Raw genomic sequence first — 14,915 nt, 5'->3', positions numbered from 1 at the left:
AACTTAAATTAACAAAATGTGGAGAGAGTCCTGTGCCTAGCACCCAACAGTACTGAAATTGGCTCCCTCTCTATCTTTAGATGAAGAGTGTAGTGTACTTCTGTCTGCATGAGCACAATATAAATAAACCTAACTGAATCATTTGAACTTTTTTAATAATACTAGTCAATGTTCTAGGTTTTATTCAGTTTTCTTAGTTCGTCTTGAATAAGAATTGTGTTCTGATGCTTGAATGCTTCCTACCATCACATATAGGAATCCTGCCAATATTGTGTGCTTATAAAATGAACATCTTTTTTGTTTGTCTCTTGCAGACTTGAGGCGTTCTAAGAGCAGTCCCTCTCTCCCTTCCATTTCGAAACTTCCAATGATAAAGGGAAAGCTAGAAGAGGTGGTTAAGTCGCCTTCAGCCACAGGAGGCCTCCTGAAGAGCAACAGTTCACGATTTAATAAGCCCTAAGCAGACCGAGAGGCTGAGCGATTTCACACATCTATCACCAGTATTGTTAACTCACTCAAGGCAGCTACTTCCACAGCTTTACCCATATTTTATGTACACTGCTGGTGCAACTCACCACACCCTTCAGAGCATTTAATCCTAGATTATTATGACCACAGTTACCGTGCTAACCAACAGGTGTAAGCTTGTGGTACTGAAGACTTTTTTTTCTTCTCTTTGTTAATTATATCTTGTTGACACCTTGACGTCACCAGCACTGAAAAGTCTCTGGTTAACTCAAGATACTGGCTATGTTAATGTTTGTATATCAATCAACATTTGTATTGTGCTAGCCACAGATGATCATAGCCATTCTAATGGTAGGAGTAGTTCTACTGGTTTTTCCTCGTACATGTTATAAGAACACACTTGTTTTCAGTGAGAAAATGAATAATTAATTATGAACTTTCATAGTATGCAAAGCAAAATCAATAGTTTAATACATGTACGTGCCAAAACCTAGCTTTTTGATGCAGGTCTCTACCTGTGAGTTGCGTATTAGCAACTTTTGAAAAACAGAGCTAAAGAAAAATGTCATGTCTGTAGTCCTACATGTTCCTGTTAGTATGATATTGTTGAAGTACATTTGAATCTATGATGGATTTAATTACTTTCACTATGGTGCTATTTCACATCTTGTTCATCATGCTAATGGTGAAGTATTACCTGGTTTGAACACTGTGAAATCTCCCGAATGGAAAAGGCTCTGGTATAAGCTAGTCATGGGTGACTGACACTAATTACTGCAGTTGTCTTTCTTTGTTAAATAATTTGAATTTGTGTAGGCATTTGTTATTTATTAGTGACTCCAACATAATTATTTTAAGTTGACTTTTCATTGAACTCAGGTTTGTGGTTGTGGTATCCTCGTATGGATACATGTGCGTGGTTGTGTGCTACCCTTCATTTTACCACCATGATACTTATGTAAGTTCATGTACTATCAGTTTTTATTCTGTTTAAAATGAATTAGATGATCTTGGGATGGGCCTTGTTTTAAAGCTTATCAGTTAATCAGGTTACAAGGATTATTAATATTTCTGAAGATCTCATAGCATATTCGTTACAATTTATTCACCTTGTTTTAGTTATGATTTTGTAGGTTATGAAATTTGCATGATCTGAAGTACGCAGTTTTCACATATTTTGCATTAACCTAACCCATATTGTTTGTTTAGAGTATGTGGCAACTTTGTTAATCACCAGACTGGTTTTATTTATTATTATTATTATTGTTATGGAATAACATCAAGCGGTATCTGATGATGTTACATTGGTGTGTTAATATATTGTCCAACATTTTTGATGTGTTGTGAATATGTGGTGATAAATGGCAATTAACCTTTCTATGCAACTACTATTTTTGTATGGGCATTTAATATTGGAAATATTTTCATTAAATTTGTCTGTGAGCTGTCCAAACTAATATTTATGTGGGCAATAATAACTGCACTTGTGTTAACAGATATGCTGATCACTGTCAGCTTTCTATTATTTTTGTTCTAAATTACACCAAGTCCAGCATGCAAAGCCATTCTGTCACTTCTCCTTAATCCTGTACATACATGTAGCTCAGAGTGCGGTTGGTGTATGTTGGCATGTCATGAAGTTATCATGCCATTTGGAAATAATAGCTGTGTTTTTGTCAGTGTGTTTCACATTTGTCAAAGTGTGTGATTTCCTGGTGCTTGAGTGTAAATGCACACTGAAGATTGAATGAGTTGTCCCTGATGGCAGCCTGTATAAATTCTCCTTACCTCCTCATTTACCTTCTAACTAGTGTCAGTACCATTATACTCAATACCCGCAACTAAAATAAATGGTGTAAGGACAGAACATTTCCTGTGTGTTTGTCTTTATTTGTGATAGATAGCATAATCTGTTAGTTACATTTACAAATCAGGCTGTGAGGTTAAGATACATGTCTTGCAAATGCTTAGCCTTGAGGAGGGAATTTTTCAGATTTCCTGCCTCCACTGTTGTCAGGTTTTTGTTGGACATCATTTGACTTCCACCATTATACTGAAGCAGCAGAAGCACTTCCAAATGCCTGCCTGTGAAAAATTGTTGCTCTCTGAAAAATAGGAGAGCAGGATACCTGTATTACAGGCAGTCAGTTTTTATTCTCTGTCATCTTCTAACACCAATTATTATTAATACTCCAAGGTAATATTCTCGGACAGGAAATTTTATCAAAGAATTTCCATGGTTGTGGGTTTCCTATGGGCTCTTCTCGGTTTCCTCCCACCATAATACTGGAATTTGTAGTTTCCTTGCTTGGCCTTCAGCGTTAAGAGGATAGTGGAATGACGGGTAGACTTGTATCGGTACAATGGCTAGGGCGGGGTGGCTTACTTGCCTTCGGTAAGTTATCGCTGTGAAGCAGCACTAAATAAAAGAACGGTGGAAATCAGTCCTGCAACAAGGAGGCACATTACATGCACTCTAAAGACTCCGTTGTCATATGACTGAAAAATTAAGTGCGATGTTAAACCCCAAGCACTCACGCTTTTTCCTGGTTACAGAAGAGAGACACTCGTGTTCACCAGAGGATTTATTGAGGGTGCATGAGAGGCACAAGTCCCACTTAGTTTAGCTGAGAAAGGCGAAAGACAAAGCTTTAGAAGATTGGAGTTTCACTGATTGTCCTTTATGGGACAGCTGTGGAGTGTGATCAAGTTTAGTGGTTCAGCTCTAGGTCCATTGTAGTTGGACAGGAATAGATGAGACTTGAGTGAATTAGCCCACTGACTGCTAAACTTTACAGACCACAGTTTTTTTTTAAATTTATTTATTTATTTATTTATTTTGATGAATTCTTGATGAACAATGAACATCTTTCAAAATTCTCTTTGGCGAGTAGCGTATGCCTGCTTAAGTGGCATGATAGCTGCCAGAAAAGCAGGGTACCAGTACTTGATCGAGTACTAGTAGCAGTACACTGCTTCTTTAGTCATGAGCACGCAACGTTGCTCAAGCTATCATGTCCTTGTTACAAGCTTCCATTCACAGCATTGTATATACATAAAAAAGGATACAATCACTTTGTTTGAAGTGGGTCGTTCCTTGAGGAAGGGAAGTCTGCGGTTGTCTCCCTTTATAGTGTGACAGACTTGCGCAATAGGGGGCGGGTGGGAAAGCTGGGGTCACAGAGTTCAATGTTAGTAAACACGGTTTGCTATCTCGTAACCTGCAGACCTCGTTATATGTTGTCGAGTTGTAGAGGGGTGTAATCAGTGACCTGTATTTTCAGATTGACATTACATTAAAAAGTGGTAAGTACAGAACATTGACATGGTTGTTGACTTCAAATAAAGTTAAATATTCAAACTGAAATGCTTGTGAAAACTAGGTTTTTGAAATCCAATGATGAACACTGTTCACTCCACGATGACTTTCAAGTCAATAGCAACAACAACGTGGAAATTTCCCAAAATATTTACAGGTGTGTAGACATGAAACCTTATGTGTTTTGGCTTATAAAGTACGCATTGTCTTTTTACTTACCTGATAGCTCTGGTTATGTATTTTGTCAGCTAATCCAGAGCGACAATGAGTAAATGATTTTACTACGTCGTTATGATCATACATACACTTCTGGTTTACTAATTATATGCTGACGGACGGAAAGCTACAGGTTGCAATATTGCACAGACTTTAAGTTTTGAGGCACTTTCCATATAACAGTTTGTCAGGGTATTTCAACTATATTTTATCTGTCAAATATACATGTACATCTCCCCGACAAGAAGTTTGTATTCACATTGACACATGTTCTTAGTTGTTTTGTCTGTTGATCAACCTCAAGAATGGTTACAAGGTCGTCTTGAGATTATTTGGTTATTATTAAGTTTATACATTAGGCTATAAACACTATGTGTTCTGGAATGTATTACAGTACCATAACCAGAAATAAAAAAGTTTTAAAACTTTCCATTTGTGCTCAACTCCAAAACATTATTGAAGTGAAGATAAATCGTGGTTTGAATGGGTGGTGATGACAACAATTCAGTTATTGTCAGTGACATTTCGATGTAGACCATAATGGTTTAAAACCAAAACGTTGAACCAACTTTGCTAAACAGGCTTACAAAAGAACAGTGAACCATTGAGAGACTGCATGTAAAGAGAACACTTACAGCCACCCCATGCTGTTTTGCAGAACTCCACTGATGTTAAACGCTACATTAAAACATTACCAATAAGAATTGAAGGATAATTTGGAAAGTGATTTATTCTGTGAGTATGTAACACCGGCTGCTAGATGCCTTGAAAGAAGAACCGTAGTTACGTCATATAAGTCTAGGGGCTTCCGTGGCCGAGGGGGCTAGCACGCCAGCTAAATATATAAATATAATACTGAAGGGATGAAATCAAACAATGCAAAGGGTTATTACTGGTATTTAGATGTGTTCTTAGTGATGTTTAACCTGGATGAAATAAGCTAAAAGTTTTTTAGATATTGACTGGTAGATGGGGTTTCAATTTCCAGTATGATCAGAATGAATGAACCGCACAGGCAGTTTAAACTTTATGTAGGGCTTATACGAATTAGTGTCTTACTAAGAGTTCGAGGCTCTGTTTTGACATATGCAGCAGCACAGTACAATTTTTTTAGCTTTGAACATTAGTTACTAGGTCAATAGAACCAAGTAGAACTTCAAATTAGCCAGAAATGTCTTCTGAAGACCCTTATTCTCATTATATCCAAATTTTACTTGACTATTTTGCTTTTCAAATCTGCTCAAGATTTATTTGTTTATTTCATTGGTATTTTATGCCTTATTCAAGAATATTTCACTTACACGATGGCGGCCAGCATTACAGAGGGAGCAAACTGAGTCTCCAGATAATAAGGACATAAGTTGTATGTTATCAGTTAAGACACAAGTTTCTTCATACGGTCTCTTGTGGGATGGCATCTACACCCACCTACATGTTGAGGTATTAAACGTCTGTTCATATTTTGCAAAAGCATTTCATCACTCTTTATCCATTCACTCTGGACAAACGCATTCTGTTCAATTGTCTCTAAATGTGGAAAGTATTGTGATCATTCTGTCTTAATTTGTATAAAATTTTGGATTATATTGCAGAGTTACAGCTACTGGATGCTTTTAGTAGGAAGATCATCTTTCATTGCTTATGTCCCAAGACTATGGGCAAAGGGCAGGAGTTTCGACCCAAGTAGTTGGCGTTCATGGCGATTGGTCTCGACAGGCCCTTCATTGAGTCACAAGGCATTGACAGACCCGGAAAATATTGGAGAGCGACAGCAAGGTGTGAACTTTGATACTTTAGGGTCTTGGAACAACAGATTAGAACTTCCAATACTGGTTGAAGAGAGCATCAAACGTGGAAAGCCAATTCCACAGATTCCGCTACACAAGGTCGGCTGTGCAAGTCTTCTGGGCCGAAGGAAGAACAATGAAGACCGTCTTATTAAGACTCAGCTGTCCGACAACCTACTTCTGTTTGGGGTATTCGACGGACACTGTGGCGACTTGGCCTCAGAGTTCACCTGTGTTAGTATCTCGGACCATATCAACTTCTGGCTTCAGAAAACTCAAGACCTGAAGGAGGTCCTCACCCATTCCTTTACAGATATCAACAATGCTCTCACAAGACACCTACGTTACTATCACATGAGTGAGTATAATTTGTTAATTTCCATGAAATGACTGTTGAAAATATCCATGTGATCCTTTCACTCCTGGAATATCAGTAAACTAGCATTGAACAAAAAATAAATAAAAAAACAGTCTTTCATATAATGTTTAAACATGTACCATACGTCCAAGTTTTTATAAACATGTTCATGTGTGCACATTTTATTGTGTCAGACGGGGACTTTTTCAATTCTGGGACAACAGCTACGGTGTGCCTGTTGAGGGATAGTACAGAGCTAGTGGTGGCTCATGTTGGAGATAGCAGGGCTGTGCTGTGCCGAGGAGGTAAGGCTATAAGGATGACCACTGACCATCACCCTGATGACAGGGATGAAGCTATCAGAGTGAAGGAGGCAGGGGGCACAGTGGTGGCTGACAGCCTGGGCAGGTGCTTGGTGAACGGGCGGCTTACAATGACCAGAAGTATTGGTGATGTGGAGCTGAAGGCTGCTGGAGTCACAGCCATTCCGGAGGTGACTTGCAGAGAGGTTTGTGTTTGATTTCTCTAGCCAGTATGTATTAAATGATGTAGGGAGTAAATTGTTTATCAAACATATGGCATTGTGTAGCATCAAGGTTACATTTAGCATTGAGGTGACATTTATTACACATGCTGTTATTTCTAATTCTAATTGATTTCTCTAGCCAGTATGTATTAAATAATGTAGGGAGTAAATTGTTTATCAAACATATGGCATTGTGTAGCATCAAGGTTACATTTAGCGTCGAGGTGACATTTATTACACACGCTGTTATTTCTAATTCTTTTTGTCATGACTCTGATTTCAGATAAAGCATGGGAAAGATGCCTTTATGGTGTTGATAACTGATGGGATAAGTTTCGTTATGAATGACCAGGAGCTAGTGGACATTGTGTCTTGCTGTGAAGTTCCTTCAGAAGCTGCTATTCTTATAACTGACCAGGCCCTTCAGTTTGGCTCTGATGACAATGCCACAGCTGTGGTAGTGCCTTTTGGGGCCTGGGGAAAGTACCAGAGGTCCACAGCTTCCATACCCTACAGTCTAGGGCGCAACTTCTCAGGGTCCAGGTACAGGTAGATTATAGCTCAGTCAGTGTGAGACTGTGGACATCTGCTTGACAGTAATAGACTCACCTCTTGTCAAGGTCATGCCTTGCTTAGATGCCCAAACTTGCTGCTGGTCACTTTTATGCTTTTATTCGACTTACATTTGTTTGCTTTTTAACTGTGATGACAATTACAACAGTTGGCGAGATCATCAATATGTGGTTTGTCATCTATGTATTTCATATCTTAGATATGACATATCAGTATATTTCGTATGACTCTGTGAGGGTCACAACGTCTGTCATTTGTTATGCCATTCAGAAGGTGAAGAACTGTAAAGATTTTAGCATGTTGTTCTGACAGCCTTGGATAATGTCTTTCAAGGAAAGGAATGGAGAAAGTTCATAAATGTGTGATTAATTTTTTGTATTTTTAATTTTTGTGTCCTTGGTTTTAAACTTTACAATAAGTGATACATTTTACTCCAATACTTGTTCTTTTTCCTGACTTTTCACAGAAGTAGAAGCTGAATGTAGAAAGTAGAATAAGTTTATGCTACATGCAGCAATGATGAAAGAGACCAATTAGCTGTTCATGTCCCAGCTTTACTTCTACGTTTACCACTCTAAAGCATACACTAACCAGGAACTTGGTTATTGGGCTGCGCGGTCCTCAATATGTAACAGTTGCGAGCACAAAAAGAGGCTTGCTTTAGTCCCAGAGTAATTCTTACCTCCGATTACCCTGTTGTTCATGAATAATAGGCAAAAAAAAGTCAGAAATACAAGTGACACAAAAGTAGTGGCCAGTGATGTTCACCTGCTGTTGACATGCCAGTTACATTGCGCTAATTAAAGTGTGATGTTGTGGTCTTCATTATTCACAAATAACTAGATGTAGGTTAGAGGTAGTCAGATTTGCTTTTAGATTGTAGAAAACCTGTTTTTGTGGCGTAGAACTTTGTCATATTAAATGACTTGGAGGTGGCACGACTGAGCACTAGGTTTGTGAATGTAACAGTACAGATTTTTAATTCCAAGAGTTGTTCTGGGAAGCATGAAGAAAATCTCAAATCAAACAGAAGCATGTGGAATATGAATGTATGCTACATGGGAGTTGGTCTGTTAGATTCAATTGTGTATCTGCATGCAAACCATTACGGGTATATGAAATGTAGGAACGCTTAGAAACTACACGTATCTTTTCTTTTTTTTAGTCCCTTTTCTTTAGCAGAGGGGATTTTTGGGTTACCCTTCATCTGTCAGCTCGTCATGAAATTTTTCTGGTTTCAAAAGTGTTCCTTATTCTGAACTGAAACTAGTACATATCTTCACCAAAACAAGTTCCAGATCAAATTTGATTTCAGGTCTGTTTGTACTATTTTTGACAGAATAATAGCAATAGGTAACAGTATGCAAAGGCAATACTTCCAGAATGCTTGTTTTGTTTTCTTTTTTAAATTGTTGCCTTAGATATTCCATATGACTTTATTCAAGGACTACACCTTATAAGGAAACAATTTAAAAGGGCGTATACTAGAATAAGACATTTTTCAGAGCTAGAAAAACAGTGTTTATATTAAAAATACCTGTACTTGATTGTAATTCATAGTTGGATAGCTTGAATGGATGAATAGATAAATTTGATGAGGTATTGGTCGAATGTAAATTATTGTCATTTCCCAGTCTTGTCTTCTCTATAACTGTGTAAAATATTAAATTTTGTTTTCCCCCTGGGAAGATTTTGTTGCTGTGGTAACTAGACTGATTTGGGCATGTATTTTTCCAGGACTCTCTCTGATATATGCAGGCATAACAATGGTGTACTCACTCATCCTCACGGCCAATTGCCTCACATCTGCCACAAACTCGCTCTCTCTCTGTTAAATCTGTCATAATACCCAGGGGATATTAACTGTTATCGTGTGTGATTTTGTTGACTGATATATTTTATTTACAAAAATTCTTGAGATTTGAGACTTTTATGAAGAAAATAAACTTGGTAAATCATTCAAAACAAGTTTTTTTTCTTTCTTCCATCAATATGTGAAATGAATATGAAGAAATTATAACCTATAATTAGGGTCTGGTGCAGTTCAAACCCAGCCTTTGGACAGGGAATTTGATTTTCCCACTTGCTCCGCGGCTCAGTTGGTTGGGGGGCTAACACAGTGTAATGACCCAGGAGCCTTTCACCAATGCGATCGCTGTGAGTTCACGTCTAGCTTATGCTGACTTCCTCTAAGGCCGTACATTGGAAGGTCTGCCAGCAACCTGGTTGTGGGTTTTCCCCGGGCTCTACCTGATTTCCTCCCATCATAATGCTGGGCGTCGTATAAGTGAAATATTCTTGAGTACGGTGTAAAAAACACCAATCAAATAAGTTTCCCTACTATCACTTTTTGTAGGGCCTTGGTGACAGTAAGTGACTGAAAACTCTCTTGTGACTGTGTAGTCTAACATTTCATTGAAAACCATTTGTCTTCTGTGAGGTATGGTGTACATAAATTCTAACTTGCCTACATCCTCTCCAGCAGTACTTCGTATACGTGGTGAAGGTTTCCAGCGCCCTGCAGATGGGTGATTTTTCCCCTGGGCTCTACTCGGATTCCTTCAACCATAATGCTTGCTGCATCTGTCATGCATGAGTGAAATATTCTTGAGTGTGACGTAAAAGATAATCACCCCTAATGACGGTCTCTGACACCCATAAAACAGACTGCCATTGTAAGTGGGAAAAGTATGGGTGTTGAACAACAATCCAAATAAAGGATATGACACACTTAATGCCATTGGGCATATTGGAAAAATGTATTGGCAGATAAGACAAATAAGTAAAATATGTGTATATGGATTACGCACAAATCAGGAAAATTTGTTTCAGAGTCATATACATACACACTAATTCATTAGCCATTTTGCATATGAAAGGGCAACTGCCAGCAAAATTTATACATCTTTTTATTTAACATCTTGACCAAATTGGAATATGTGCAGTTTACTGTATAGCTAGTGACTTGAGTACACTGGTGGCACAGTTCTGTGTAAATGTAATTTGGGGAGGGGACCACAGGTACTTGTCTGTCCATCATGAGATCACATGAGACAAACCCATTTTCAGACTGGGAACTTTCTATATTCTTCTGCTTCCATTGTTCTCTGGCCTTCAGAAGTAATATACTGTTAATGATACTTTTTTGTGTTTATTTACTTCATTTGTTTATTTGATTGGTGTTCTATGCCGTGCTCAAGAACATTTCACTTACACAACGGCAGCCAGCATTATGGTGGGAGGAAACTGTGCAAAGTTTGGAAGAAACCTATGACCATCCGCTGGCTTGCTGGCAGACCTTCCCACTTGCGGCCTGAGAGGAAGCCAGCATGCTTTTTTGTGTGGTTCTGCATAAAGTATGCTGGAGATAACTTGCCTTACATCAATATGACATCACACATGGCAGTGTGTCATTAACTTGCCAAAGGTCGGTGATTTACTCTGGGCGCTAAGGTTTCCTCCACCCATAAAATTGACCGTCATTATTCTTTTGAAATGTAACATGTTTTATGCAGTATTCAAGAATATTTCATTTATATGACAGTGACCAGCATTATGGTGGGAAAAAACTAGGAGTGGGGAAATCCACGACCATCCGTAGGTTGCCAATGGATCTTCCCATGCATGACTGAAGAGAAAGCCAGAATTGGACTTACGACCACAGTAGTTAAAGGCTTCTGAATCTTTGTGCTGTGTTAGCAAGTTAAACATTCAGCTACGACAACACCCTATAGCACGTTATTAAGGTAGGTAGCTAGTATGCATACAAATATTGTAAACCCTATCTGAAACCAATTCTATCGTCTCAACATATGTAAGAAAGATTTAGTGTTATTAGCGAGAGGTGTCAAGTAAAATATACTTGAACAGTTTCTACATGCGATTAGCTTTCGTGTGTTTAAATGGATGGCCTGAGCCTGACTCAGAGCATGTAAACCTGTAAGAGTGACATGTAATTCAGCACATCTAAGTTAAATACATGTACCTTTATATCAATACGATGGAAATAAACAATGAAATTGTTCACATACTTAAGACAAGAGACAAAACCCCCAAAACTGTAGGCATTAAGTTTAATAATGATACATGATAATCTTATGAACAAGTACATATTTTTTACAAAAGGAGTCCATTATAAGAATTCTGAACAACTGTACATTGGTTTGGAGAACAACTGTGTTTCAATGATATCAGGCTACATGTGAAAATGTGAACGTTAACACCTGCAGATACCTACACAGATACAAAAGGTTACAAATCTCTTTCAAGACGCACACATTCTGACATTAAGCAAATACTTAAAGACCTAGATGTGTATTCCAATCAAATGACTTTACAAAAGGACAGCTGTCATTCCAGTATATAGTTAGATTCCTGCACTGCATACTCCTGAAATTTGGTTTGGGTTCTTTTATAATAAGGAGCAAATCTTTTTCAAGACCAGCACATGCTGATATCGCCCAAATACTTGCAGATGTGCATTAAAACAATGTATGCTTGAGAATAGCTGTCATTCCAGTATTTAGTTAAGATTCTTCCACAGCATACTCCTGAACTTGAGGCTTATTTGGGTTGTTTTCCAGTAGCCAGTCTGCCAACCAAAGCTGAAGGGTTAAAAAAAATCATAAGTTAAACTTTCATGCAACCTTTAATTGCACAAATAAGGAAACTTGAAGAGCCAATAAACCTGTGATATCCACCTAATGTGAATCTGTAAAAGAAACAGAAATAAGAGACCATTTTCCTGCCCTGTTCTCTTACACTGATGCAGAGATTTTCCTCCCTACTTTCCTTTATCACTAGACGAGAATGCAACGATTCTCTGCTAATCTTGACCAAGGTAGTAACACAATAAACAAGTACATAACTAGAAGCTGTGCTGTATTTATGAAACACATGCACAGACCCATTTTTCTTTAAAGTATGTGAGCTCATACAAATATTTAACCATGTTTCCTGAATGGAAAACAATTAAGAGCAAAATCTGTAAATTTAAAGGAAAAGACCACTAAAAACTGAGGTAGGCATCACTAAATAGACCACTTAAAACTATACATAAATATACTTTCATTTATTTTTCAGATTTTCATGAAAACAGTTAAAGGCACTCAAACATTTGAATTCTAAGATGGGCTTTATGGACCACACTATCAGAGGTTAGGAACTCTGATGTTTTATAAACTCTTTTTACCCATGAGTGAAAGAATACTGAAATAATGTTCTCAAAAATTAGTTCCTTCTGGTGAACATCAGGAAAAAAGGTGATGTGACGTCAGAGTTCCGAGATACCGTAAGTACGGCTCATAAAGCCCACCATAGTTTTGAAATATTTGAATGCCTTTCAACACTCTTAATAAAATCTGAAAATATATATATACAAGTATTTTTACGCATAGTTTTCATCTGTCTGTATTATGAACCTTACTTCCTATATTAGCTTTCTTTTACTTTAAGTTAAAAAAAAAATAATAAAGAGAAAAACTAATGCCAATAAGTTCAACATTTGACCATGTCATGTCCACCGGTTGGGAGAATTCATGTACAGTATACACACTGAATTTGGAAACCCTACTAGTATCTCTTTTGTCATTACCATAAGCTGCATCAGGCAAAAAGAACAGCACTTGTAGATTGTTATATTATCCTGTGCCATCTCTCCTTTAATTTCCGTGTTTTGTAAGTGTTTGCCATGTTTTACTTGATCTATGATCTTACCACTGGATCCCCTGGTTTTTCCTTACACAGTTGTGTGAGACCTTTCAGCAGAGTTGGATTGACTGCACGGGACAAGTAATCCTTGGCAGCCTGGCCGACTGCAACTGGCTCAACAATACCTGCAAAGAAACATTTGTGTTTATAAGCACTGACTGAATGGGGGTCTGATCAAGGGGCCCAAGATTTCACCATAAAGAATACAGGTCAGGCATACAGTAAACTTACTACAATACCACATACATGTATAGTCTGAGACCTCATATGCTGTTGACTAATGAAACTTCAGAAGAGCAATATGTACTTACTGTCTGGAAAGAAAAAACGAATTTCTCTCTGAGAATTTGAGAAGCAGCTACTACCATGGAGGGCATTTCTCTGGTCATCTGTGCCATACAAGGCTCTAAGGCTGCAAATACAAGTCATATTGGTGAAAGGCATTTATCTCCAACAAACTTTATGCAAGATAACAACCAAATGACCTGACTTGTTGAGTTGTTAATTACTTCAATATTGAACCAATTTCTCAGACAAGGTATGTGTAGGGAACTGGAAAAGCTCCTATCTGACTGAGACTAAACCAACCTATACTTCATCATGTTTTTGACTGATTCAAAATCAAAGATCTTGTTAACCATGCGATCTGCCCCAAGTGAACAATAACATGTAAGGCTGCTGGTAACACTTTGTATAAGTAATTGCTGCACATATAAAAATGAAAGTCAAGTTGTGCACTAATTGAGAATACTGACCAGTCAGGGTGAGTTTGTCGTGCTTTGATTGTGTTGGTAGGACCAATCAATTCCCTCCAGTGGGCAATGGCATTATCTCTAGCCAAAACAAGAGCCAAGATTGGACCACTGCTCATGTATGCTACTAAACTGGGAAAAAACAGTTTTCCATAATGCTCTGCATAAAAGTCACTCGCCTGCTCTGGTGTTAGGTGAACCCGCCTTTTCTGAAAGATAGAAAACAAACAGTACAAATTAGTCCATTTATCCACTTGCTTGGACAATTTTGTTCATGAAGTAACAGGGTTCCTGTGCATCTAGAAAATTTCCCACTACCATGCATGAATTTTTCATAGATTTAACAATACATGCTTGCAATAAATCTAACAAGGGAGTCGTAAGGAATAGGTGGCTATTTTACATGTTGTCATCTCTGTCACAGCATCCTGGTCTTAACAATTGCCCGTACAAAGAATGTACTGTATCCAAGGTTATAGCAATGATCTACACACATTTCTTAATTTTCCTTGCATAGATTTGCCCAAATTGTGAATTGTGAGTGCCGTTACAACTTTTTTTAGTGTAAATTATGTAGTCCAATCCTTTGCACTGTGTGCATTTAATTTCTTAAATTTGACACCTGAATGATGATTAAAACAAACCTGTCTCATAAATCTGTCGTGTCGTGCATGACTACTAAACTAGTCTATTTCATGAATAAGTCTATTTCATAAACAACATGTAAAATGACATGGGATAAAGAAAAAGTCGATTACAAAGTCAGAAAATATCAACAGAAAGAAGAACACATGGTAACATACTTGCAAGATAGAAAACCCAGATCTTAAAATGATATCTTCAATTTCTTCCGATTTGTTGATAGCATCTGGTTTGACGATTGCAAGCGTTTTCTCTACATATATGCTAGGCTGCTCCATAGTGATCTTTTCCTCACTTTCTCCTGTCATTTTGTTGTGTTTGTGTACCTGGCGGCGTCGAAAATGAAATTTGCAGATGTCTACTTCGACTGTCACTCTCTTATTAAGACAGGAGGCGTTCTTGTTCTCCTAGCAACCTCTCTCCACACATCAAGCGTAGACACTTGTACCTTTCCCAGACACTGCGTTAAATGGCTTGTAGAAAGTACGAGTCTGCACGTTTACGAAAAACACCCTTTTGCGGAGAATGGCATGCATTGGACACGTGACTTTTGGCGATATTTTCA

The 14,915-nt window shown here is 37.9% G+C and overlaps 3 protein-coding genes across 9 annotated transcripts in view; 2 read left to right on the top strand and 1 right to left on the bottom strand.

The window, feature by feature from the left end:
* The window catches only part of LOC135482313 (uncharacterized), a 57,736-nt gene extending 55,401 nt beyond the window's left edge, over nucleotides 1-2,335 (top strand). For all 7 annotated transcript variants that reach the window (XM_064762234.1, XM_064762232.1, XM_064762233.1 and 4 more), the window contains one exon: nucleotides 315-2,335. In XM_064762234.1, the coding sequence (XP_064618304.1) occupies nucleotides 315-460 (146 nt within the window). In that variant the 3' untranslated portion in view covers nucleotides 461-2,335. The remainder of the gene's footprint in view (nucleotides 1-314) is intronic.
* Nucleotides 2,336-3,659: 1,324 nt separating this feature from the next.
* LOC135482314 (protein phosphatase Mn(2+)-dependent 1K-like) lies at nucleotides 3,660-9,203 on the top strand. The gene is made up of 4 exons (XM_064762239.1): nucleotides 3,660-3,774; nucleotides 5,596-6,148; nucleotides 6,343-6,656; nucleotides 6,958-9,203. The coding sequence occupies exons 2-4, from the start codon at nucleotides 5,611-5,613 to the stop codon at nucleotides 7,225-7,227; spliced, it is 1,122 nt and encodes a 373-aa protein (XP_064618309.1). The 5' UTR covers nucleotides 3,660-3,774; nucleotides 5,596-5,610; the 3' UTR covers nucleotides 7,228-9,203.
* A 2,103-nt stretch (nucleotides 9,204-11,306) lies between these two features.
* LOC135461309 (nucleoside diphosphate kinase homolog 5-like) lies at nucleotides 11,307-14,763 on the bottom strand. Its single transcript, XM_064738334.1, has 5 exons — nucleotides 14,512-14,763; nucleotides 13,712-13,917; nucleotides 13,268-13,368; nucleotides 12,963-13,081; nucleotides 11,307-11,851 (listed from the first exon to the last, which is right to left on the bottom strand). Exons 1-5 carry the CDS (start codon nucleotides 14,656-14,658, stop codon nucleotides 11,774-11,776), a joined length of 651 nt encoding a protein of 216 aa, XP_064594404.1. The 5' UTR covers nucleotides 14,659-14,763; the 3' UTR covers nucleotides 11,307-11,773.
* Nucleotides 14,764-14,915: the final 152 nt, after the last annotated feature.

Source organism: Liolophura sinensis, chromosome 1, assembly GCF_032854445.1.
Source record: "Liolophura sinensis isolate JHLJ2023 chromosome 1, CUHK_Ljap_v2, whole genome shotgun sequence".
In the NCBI taxonomy this organism is placed as follows: domain Eukaryota; kingdom Metazoa; phylum Mollusca; class Polyplacophora; order Chitonida; family Chitonidae; genus Liolophura; species Liolophura sinensis.
Note: the sequence above shows the minus strand (reverse complement) of the source record. Positions and strands in the feature narration are given on the sequence as shown.